The following is a 10000-nucleotide window of genomic DNA, read 5'->3' on the forward strand; positions in this document are numbered from 1 at the left end:
GAAAATTTCTAAAATCTAAATAACCAAGCCCAATATAACCTTTCTGGAAAAAGGCATATAAATACATGGAAAATATGATGTTAGAAGAAATGAACATCTTTTATTTCTATCAATAACTTTAATGCCTCGTTTGGTTTAGAGATCAATTGTTTAGCAATCCAGACGAGATATTTTACGAAGATCAACAAGAGCGTGAGAACTTTGTGAGCCTGGGATTTGTTTACAAACTGTTAACAAAAGGGTACGTGGTGTTAAATTATGTTTTTAGGTAGTTTTGTCATACAGGACTTTAAGCACTTGTAATGGTATTTGAGAAAGATAATTTGTGTACTTTCATTAACATTCATTGACACCGCCTATATATAAGAAACGGTGACATTTGTAACTCAGTTTTTAGTCACTCTTCTTCCATGATAAGCACAATTTTCCTATTTGAAGAACCCCATCATGGCTGCAAAATATTTTAAAAGTAAAAAAAAAAAACAAAGACAAATTGATTGATGAAGTTAACTATGTTTATGACTTTCACAAGTTTAGTTCCGACAAGACAAAGAAATTGTGGCGCTGTGAGAACCGTAACACATGTCGTGTTCATACAGAGAATAAACCAGGTGAACCTAATAATAATTTCAACAATCAACAGTCATGATCGTGAACCAACGGCGAATGGAGTGGAAGCTCGTCTCGCCATTTCAACATTAAGAAAAAAGTTGCGGGAAGGAGGTGAAACAAGTACTCGGGTGCTCATTTCCGAAGCTACAAGTAATATTAGTGAGAAAGCAAAATATGAATGACCACGGTTGCAAACGGTTTCTAGAAGCATTACAAACTGGCGCAATAAAGCTTTTGGCGCTCCTCTTTTGCCTCTTCGACGAACAGGATTTCAAGTACCAGATACTTTTAAATATTTACAAGGCGGTCATTTGTTCCTGCAATGCGACACAGGCAGTGATGATGAAAAGCGGGTTTTAATCTTCGCTTCCGACGAAGGTCTTCAGCAACTGGAAAATGCATCAATTTTAGGAATGGAGGGCACATTTACATCATCACCAAGTATATGGTATCATCAGCTGTTCACCATTCATGCCTTCATAAATGGGAGATCTTATCCAAGAGCTTCTATTTTATTGCCGGACAAAACTCAAGCAACATATGACAGGATTTTTCTTGAACTAAGTAAATTGCGACCAAATATTAACCCTCATCACGTTTTGATTGACTTTGAACGAGCAATTCGTAACAGCTGTGACTTTACTGAAAGCAGCAGCCTTGGTTGTTTATTTCATTTTTGCCAGACTATTTATAGGAAAATATGTCAATTAGGATACAAAGTTCAATATGGTACTGATAGCTGTTTTACCACAAGAATTAAAATGTTCTGTGCACTTGCATTTTGACCACCAAAAGTTGTAATTGATACTTATGAAGATCTCCGTGAGGATGAATCAATACCAATAGACTTTATAAGTTATTTTGAGCTAACATACATCGGACCAAAGAGAGGAAGACGTGGCAGACGAGAACAGCCTTTATATCCAGTTGATTTTTGGAATGTTCACGATAGGGTCATTCAGGAATTGCCACATTGGACAAACAATGCATTTGAAGGGTTTCACTCAGTACTGCGCGCATCAGTAACGAGTAAGTACCCAAACATGTGGAAGCTTATTGATGCTCTGCGAAAAGAAGAATTCCTTACACAGACCAAGATAATTCAGGTGCAAAGAGGAGATAATCCGCAAAAGAAGAAAAAATACCAGTCAACAGATATGAGAGTAAAAACTCTTGTAGAATCATATGATGGTGAAGATAAATTAGCTTTCCTTAAGGCTATTGCTCGTTCATTGCATTAATTTTTCTTTTTATGTTTTGATAGTTTAAACATTAGTTTTCTTATAATTTTTAAACTTCTACTGATTTATTTAAAATAGAATTTACCTATTTCAGGGTTTGATAAATTTGATAAAAAGAATTATTATGTATGACTTAAATAATCGATTAAGCATGTATTTATTGATAAGAAGGAACTTGTTACTTTATATTTTTTTGCTTTTTAAACTTCTATGCATTTACAGTATTTTTTCTGATATGGCCACCGATTTTCCGGGACCGAATATTCTGGGACCCCAATTTTTCTGATTTTGTGCACAATATGATATATTTTATATTATACTGTATAGGTTTTTTGTTGAAGAAACATACATTCTTTTTACACTTTTATTAATAAAACTTTAATTCTATACTTTGTTTAATTTTTTCATCAGTTAGATTACGATTTCATTGTCAGCATATAAATCATTTCTGGGACCAAATTTTCTGAGACCAAACTTTCTGGGACCGAAATTTCTGGTCACCTTTCAGGCCCTATCTGTAGCCCATTTTCAAGAGATGTTTGGGATGTCAGACTGGGTCAAGGCCCAGCAGTCTTCTGGAACTTCCCGTTGAGCTCAACGAGAAGAAGTTCCAGAAGACTGCTGGACCTTGACCCAGCCTGACATCCCAAACATCTTTTGAAAATGGGCTACAGATAGGGCCTGAAAGTACTCGAGTGTGGAGTAAAATTAAATGTAAATACTTAGAAGTAAACTAATTACAAAGTGATTTTGTGGGTTTCTTTTTCAATCATCAGAAGAAAACTGAAAGAAGTTTTTGTTTGTTTCATTATTGTTATTATTATTATTATTATTATATTATTATTATTATTATTATTATTATTATTATTATTATATTATTATTATTATTATTCAGAAGATGAACCCCATTCATATGAAAAAAGTCCTCAGGGGCCATTGGCTAGAAATTCAATCTCCCAAAGAATATGGTGTCCATTTGAAAGTAGAAACACAAGGTAATGGGAAATACAGCAAATCACTGTTTAAATCTTTTTCTTGGTCACAGTTGTGACGAGTTAGACTACATTAATTTGTTTGTATTGAAAGGATACAAATTTGGGTTGATATCAATGTCTTGTTGATTCATTTTGGAACTGGTTAATAAGAACAGGTTCATGACAAATCCTATACTTCATTGTGGAAATGGTGAATAAGAACAAGTTCACGACAAATCCTAAAAAGTGACGGTGTTAACATTTGCCAACAACTCAAAAGATATAGCGCCTGAATGAAACAGTATCTTACAAAATCTAACTAAGGGAAGATTACCCTTCAAAGAAAGGAATTTTAACGTCGTAAAATATAATTGCTTTAGCTCTCTGGATGAAGGAATTCCATTCCATCCCTCGAATAGACGATATATGGATGCAAATTCAGCGCGTTTTGCTAAATAATGCCTTTTGGACGTTCCAGTGATGGTTTCCCTGACACTCCTCTTCCAGGTGTCAGGTTCAATTCAGTTTCAAAATAATTCCAGAAATGGACGACAGAGAAAGAGGGAGAAACTGTATCCCGGAGACGCTGAATTTGACATTACAAAAAGGCACTGCTACATATTAAAAACACTTGTATTCTCTGTACTCTCTGAAGCGAATTCTGGAATTAGAACTGGCACGATATCTGGAACAATTCTGGAATGAAACCTGGAACAAATCTCAGACGAAATCTGAAGCAATTATCAAATGAAATCTGGGAACAATTCTCAAACGACATCTGAAATAGTTCTGAAAGAAGAAGAGCGAAAAGAACAAAAAATAATAAAAATAAATAAAACGGAAAGAAGAAGAAGAACAAGAAGAAGAAGAGGAACAAGAAAAAGAAGAAGAAGAAGAGCGAACAAATAAAAAATAATTAAAATAAATAAAACGAAAAGAAGAAGAAGAGCGAAAAAATGATAACAACGAAAAGAAGAAGAAGAGCAAGAAGAAGAAGAAGAAAAAACAATATAAATAAATAAAACGAAAAGAAGAAGAGCAAGAAAAAGAAGAAGAGCGAAAAGAAGAACATAAAATATAAATAAATAAAACGAAAAGAAGAGGAACAAGTACAAGAAAAAGAAGAAGAAGAAGGGAGCCTCGTATCCCCCTTCTTTCACATTCCCTGGAGCAAATGGCCTGGAAGGAGGAGAGGCTGAAAAATGAATGTCAACACATCTTGTGTCAACCGGGCAGTGACGAATGTTCGTGCATTATGTACTCCAAGTCTCTCTCTCTCTCTCTCTCTCTCTCTCTCTCTCTCTCTCTTTTTAGCATTCGAGACCAGGAGCGACAGACGATGTGCATTTGTCTCGAGTCACGTGATTCCTTCGTTCGTTCACGAACAAAGGACATACGATGGATGACTTTTTTTTTTTTTTTTTTTGTGTGAAGTATATTATGGTCATTCATATGATGTGTGTGTATGTATGTATATTCATTTACATATATATATATATATGTATAACACACTAGGATATACATACATCATACATCATCTAACTACCTACACTATAGTATACCACTTTATTATTATTATTATTATTATTATTATTATTATTATTATTATTATTATTATTATTATTATTATTATTATTGCATGATTAACGTTGTTAAATTTGCCATCTCATCTAAGTTATGAAAAGAAGGAACGAAGTCAAATGCGAATAAAATGATAAATTGTAAATGTTATCAAGTAAGCATATGTCTGTCTGTCTGTCTGTCTGTCTGTCTGTCTGTCTGTCTCTCTCTCTCTCTCTCTCTCTCTCTCTCTCTCTCTCTCTATATATAGTAATATATATATATATAATATATATATATATAAATTTGATTTAATATCGATATAAAAATATATAATATATATTAAATCTTCAAGGTCCAATAAACATCCAAAAATGAAAAATTAAAACAACCATATTAAATATTAAAAGCTAATCACATCAACGGCCAAATTACGAATGAGACGCAGAAAGATTCAACCCCATCACCAACAACTCCAGAAATCGCTATAAAAAAGAGGAAGGAGGAGGAGGGAGGAGGAAGGAGGAGGAGGGGAGGAGGACGGAGGAGGAGGAGGAGGAGGAGGAGGGGGGGGTAGGAGGAAAGGAGGAGGGGGAGAGGAGGAGGAGGAGAAAGAGAGAGGAAGGAGGAGGAGGCGCCCTTACCTGGAGAAATTCGTGGCGTGCTGGTTGTGTACGAAGACCTTCTGGTGGAAGGGCCTGGCGCGCCCTTGCTCTGCCAGGCGGAGGAGGCTGCTTCGGTTGTAGGGTAGGGGGGACCTCTCGTCCACTTCGTACGTTGGGACAACAAACGCGCACCTGCACGAAGAAGAAGGTGAAACGTTCAGTGTGGTAGATAAGGACACGATTGAGAAATTGATGCACACCTGTTGTAAAGGCCTAAGACGATTGACACACTTGTAAGGCACACCTGCAAAGAAGGCGAAAGATTAAATAGCAGAGAGGAACAAGCACGAGAAATCAATGCACATCTGTTACAAAGGCTCCCGAATACTTAGCACACTTGTAAGGAACACCTGCAAAGAAGGCGATAGGTTACACAGTAGATTAGAAAATGTCTGAGAAATGTGCACATCTGTCATAAAGGTAGGTAAAGACTGACCTATCTGTAAGGCAAAAAAAAAAAAAAAAAGTTAAACAGATGATACCAACATCATAGTAACGGAGTTACATCTGTGCGGAAAATAGGGGAAGATTAATGCACACCTGTCATACAGGTGGCGAAGGATTAAACTGAAGATAGTGAAGCAACAAGGGAGTAGAATAACTGTAATAAGGGTAAATGATGATTAACACAGATCTGCAATAACAGAGCAGAGGTATAAAAGCCTTTCCATGGAAGTCGACTGAACACTGGTAATAAATGTTTATCAGATGTTAACGTAATTTTTCAGTTTTTAGTCAACCTTGTGATTTTGTTAACATTTAATATTAAGACATTTAGTATTTAAGTATTTATTTTTAAGGAAGTTTGTATTGTCTTATATTACGAAAGTTAATTTTGTTTTAGTGGTGATTTTGCGCCTCCTCCCCGCTCGTTAAAATTTTTGAATTACCCTTTTAACACTCGTATCTTTTTGTTTACGTTTGGGTACGTGACTGGAGCCCTCGGTGAAGGAGGTGAGAAGAGACAAAGCGAGTGTTTGGGCAGACAGTTCGGGCTATCTACAGAGACTGTCCCTTTTTTTGCTCTGCAGCTGCCGCTCTTAATATATTTTATCGACGCTTTTGGGAGTACTTTGAGCCGCCCTTCGCAGGTACACATCTGGCCACCTGCGGTGTGTGTACGCTGTACTTTGAGTGCTGTCCTTCGCAGGTACGCTTCTGGCCACCTGCGGTGTTGCGTCCTGCTTGTATTGCAGGTGATTTGTGCCACCTGCGGACTTATCTCACTGCCACCTCAGTGGAAGAGTTTTCCTGAGGTGTTAGAAGCATTTGCTTTTCCAGGACGCCTTGGTTATTGCAGCTGTGGGGGCCTTGATGCCCGTCAGAAGTCAAGTAGGGAGGACAGATCCCAGGTAAGCGTTCCTTTTTGTATGGTCGTGCAGGACCTCTCGACTCCTCCTTCCTGGTGCTTCTGTCTCCCCTGTTAGCAGAGTTCTGAAATTGTTTGGATCACGGCCTACTGTAAGGCAAGACCTTTATTATTAGTCCTGGATCACGGACTCCCCTTCTGAGTGTGAGGAGATATTTTGTTGTTGTTGTTATTATTATTTATATATATAGTTCTCTTATAATGAACTGTTGAGACAGTTGGGATTTGCCCTTTTGTTTGTTTGATAATAATTATAAATTCTTATGATGTTAACAGCCTCGTGGCTTTTATATTTAGTTTTATATAATACTAAGTTTAGATTATAAACATAGGTAGGAGATTAAGTGTTTTCTCACTATTACTCTTCGCCTTCCTTCCTATCCTATTTAGTTATAGGTATTGGTTAATTTATTCATTTTGATCTGGCCAGTTATATTTTATATTTTGATGTATTTGCATTCATGTGTTTCTCTCTATTATCTCTGTTTAGGGCTTAGTTTTTTTAGAAGTTAGGAATCCCAAGGGATTATTTAAGGACTAGAGTTTGTCCTTGGCAGTCACAAGGTTGACTTTGATTATTTTTCTTTGTTAATAAATATTGTTGAGTTTTCCTGAGTGTTTTCGTCTCCATTGACCATTTTTGCTGGATACTCTGTAACAACACTGAGTGTACATCCTTTAGTGCAGACAAACCTGCACCACGGCCCAACAAGGGTCGTAACAATTGGCGACCGTGGCAGGATCGATGTACTCAGGGGTATCTGGTATTTTGGTCTGTGGAGCGACACTTGGGTGATCTCTTCAATATTTATTTTGTAGTATTGCCTTTCTCCCTGAGTTATTAATTGTTGGCCAAGATGGAAGAGTTTTACTTTGACCCAGCTGAATTTTTTGGGGTCTGCTGACTGCTAAAGTACTTGCCTGTTTTAAATAGGAAACATTTAGTTGCTGTGCACAGTGGTTGGGTGTTCCGCTGAAGTCGGCGGGCACTAAGAGAGATATTTTGGAGGCTGTGAAGGGTAAGATTGCCCAGGATTTAGCTGAGGCCGAACATTTGGTGAGCGAAAGTGAAGTAGATAGTGATGGTGAAGGTAGTATTAATGATGATTTGGAAGAGGATAGGTTGAGCGTGAGAGCTGGTTTGACTTTGTTTGAGGATCCTCCTCGTACAGGTATTATTTATGAAGGTCCCTCGAATATACCTAAGGTTAATGTGTCTAATAACCCATTTTTGCCCCCCCTTAATTCTTTGCCAGTTGAACCCCTGGCTTCTGTTCATACTTCGGGTGAATCTAAGGAGGAGGTAGAATATAAATTAATTTGTAAACGAATTGAATTAAAGAAAATAGAATTTGAGGAGAACGAGCGGGTGAGGCGTCACGAGTTAGAGATGGTGAAGTTGAATATAGAGATGGCTAGGTTAAAGGGAGCCAATTTGGTCAGTTCCCCTAAAGGTATGTTTCAGGAACGGTTTAATTTAGGTGCAGCACTAAAGTTGGTGCCAGTCTTTGATGAAAAACAATGTCCCTGAATTTTTCAAAGCCTTTGAGCTGTTGCCGCCCGCCCGGTTGTCTTGGCCCTCCGAAATGTGGACTGTTTTAATACAATGTAGGCTGGTGGGCAAGGCTATCCGGGTGTACAATGCCTTGGAGGAGGGAACTGCCAGGGACATTCATAAGGGGGGGGTCAAAGCGCTAGTATTAAAATCCTATGATCTGGTTCCCGAGGCCTATCGCCTCAAATTTAGGAATTATAATAAACATCCTTCACAGTCTTATGTAGAATTCGCTCGGGTCAAGGAGGAACAATTTGACGACTGGCTGAAAAGCCGACAAGTGGTGTCTTTTGCAGCGTTGCGGGAATTGTTGCTCCTTGAAGAGTTCAAAAAGGCATGTAGCAAAGAGTTGAGGGTCCATCTTGAGGAGGTCAAAGCTATGAAGTTGAGTAGTGCCGCTCAGTTGGCAGATGAATATGTGTTGACCCATCGCTCTGGCAATGGTAACTTTGGGTACAGGGTTTTAAATGATCCCTCTTCCCGTGCCCACAGTAGTGGAAGGAGGGGAGAACCACCTTCGTCGACTCCTAATATTCCTAAGATTAATAATGCTAATTCTTTTTCAGATGGTAGGAATGTTGGTAGAGTCTCAGGAGGGTCTCCTCCCCCTCGTGTCTTTGTTAACAGAGTGTACATCTTTTAGTGCAGACAAACCTGCACCACGGCCCAACAAGGGTCGTAACAATGTTACAATATTAAAATGAATAAATCCTCATATATCAATGTGATGAGCATCTCGAAAGATTAAAAATGTACAGCACAGTATATAGAACCCTCTATATGTGTTAATAAGCAAGACAATCCTTAGTTTAGCTGCATATGTTACACAACATAAAAAAAATTGAGAATGTTTTTGTAACATGAACGAATCTGAATCGAGAGCTTAATTGTGCGCCAACAGAAATAATTAGATATACATTTGTGTCTTGCGACTTCCTGTAATAGTAATGATTTGAACGAAAGAGGCGATATATACTTTCAACTTCTATATGCTTTGAAATCCACGAAAAGTACCTCAACCGAGATGATATAAGAACCTAACCTAAGTTGAAGTTAAATACCATTAACACTACTCAGAGGCTTTGAAATAACCTAACATAACCTCACATTACACAATGAATTTCCTAAGCTTCAGGATGCGCTGAAATATTAACGAAGCGCTGAACCCAACTATATTTAATTAAGGAACGTAAAAAATTAGGAAGAAACGCATTCCATAAATGGCATTCCATAAATGTTCAAATAAGGAATATTCCATACATCAGCGATGACGTTCAAACTTGAGAAGACGAAAAAGAAGCAAATCCTAAAATAAACCGCCAAGACTTCTTTACACTACAGGACAAAATCCCAGACGTCACATGACTCAAGGACAAGTAATCTCCGCGTATTTAGCTCCCATTACCTAACACAATTACTCGCTAAGTTTCGTTTAACCGAGGCATTTACTGGAGGACGATGCAACAAAATGCTAAGAGGGATTTTAACGAAAGGGATAAACATTTCCACGGGCTGGAGGCTTCTCTCGTTGCTCTTAATTACAGAAAGGTAGTTAATCCACAGAATGAGTGATGATCTTTCGAATTACTGAAAGGTGGTTAATCCACAGAATGAGTGATGATCTTTCGAATTACTGAAGGGTGGTTAATCCACAGAATGAGTGATTATCTTTCGAATTACTGAAAGGTGGTTAATCCACAGAATGAGTGATGATCTTTCGAATTACTGAAAGGTGGTTAATCCACAGAATGAGTGATTATCTTTCGAATTACTGAAGGGTGGTTAATCCACAGAATGAGTGATTATCTTTCGAATTACTGAAAGGTGGTTAATCCACAGAATGAGTGATTATCTTTCGAATTACTGAAGGATGGTTAATCCAGAGAATGAGTGATTATCTTTCGAATTACTGAAAGGTGGTTAATCCACAGAATGAGTGATTATCTTTCGAATTACTGAAGGGTGGTTAATCCACAGAATGAGTGATTATCTTTCCGAGTTGAATATTCACGCCCGAAAACATT

The 10000-nt window shown here is 37.7% G+C and overlaps 1 protein-coding gene across 1 annotated transcript in view; it reads right to left on the reverse strand.

Moving 5' to 3' along the window:
- Positions 1 to 968: 968 nt before the first annotated feature.
- The window catches only part of LOC135226256 (uncharacterized), a 476135-nt gene continuing 467103 nt past the window's right edge, over positions 969 to 10000 (reverse strand). The window contains exons 6-7 of the mRNA XM_064265695.1: positions 4823 to 5184; positions 969 to 1001 (exon numbers count right to left, since the gene is read on the reverse strand). Coding sequence (XP_064121765.1) covers positions 969 to 1001; positions 4823 to 5184 — 395 coding nt within the window. The remainder of the gene's footprint in view (positions 1002 to 4822; positions 5185 to 10000) is intronic.

Source organism: Macrobrachium nipponense, chromosome 14 (genome assembly GCF_015104395.2).
Source record: "Macrobrachium nipponense isolate FS-2020 chromosome 14, ASM1510439v2, whole genome shotgun sequence".
NCBI lineage: Eukaryota > Metazoa > Arthropoda > Malacostraca > Decapoda > Palaemonidae > Macrobrachium > Macrobrachium nipponense.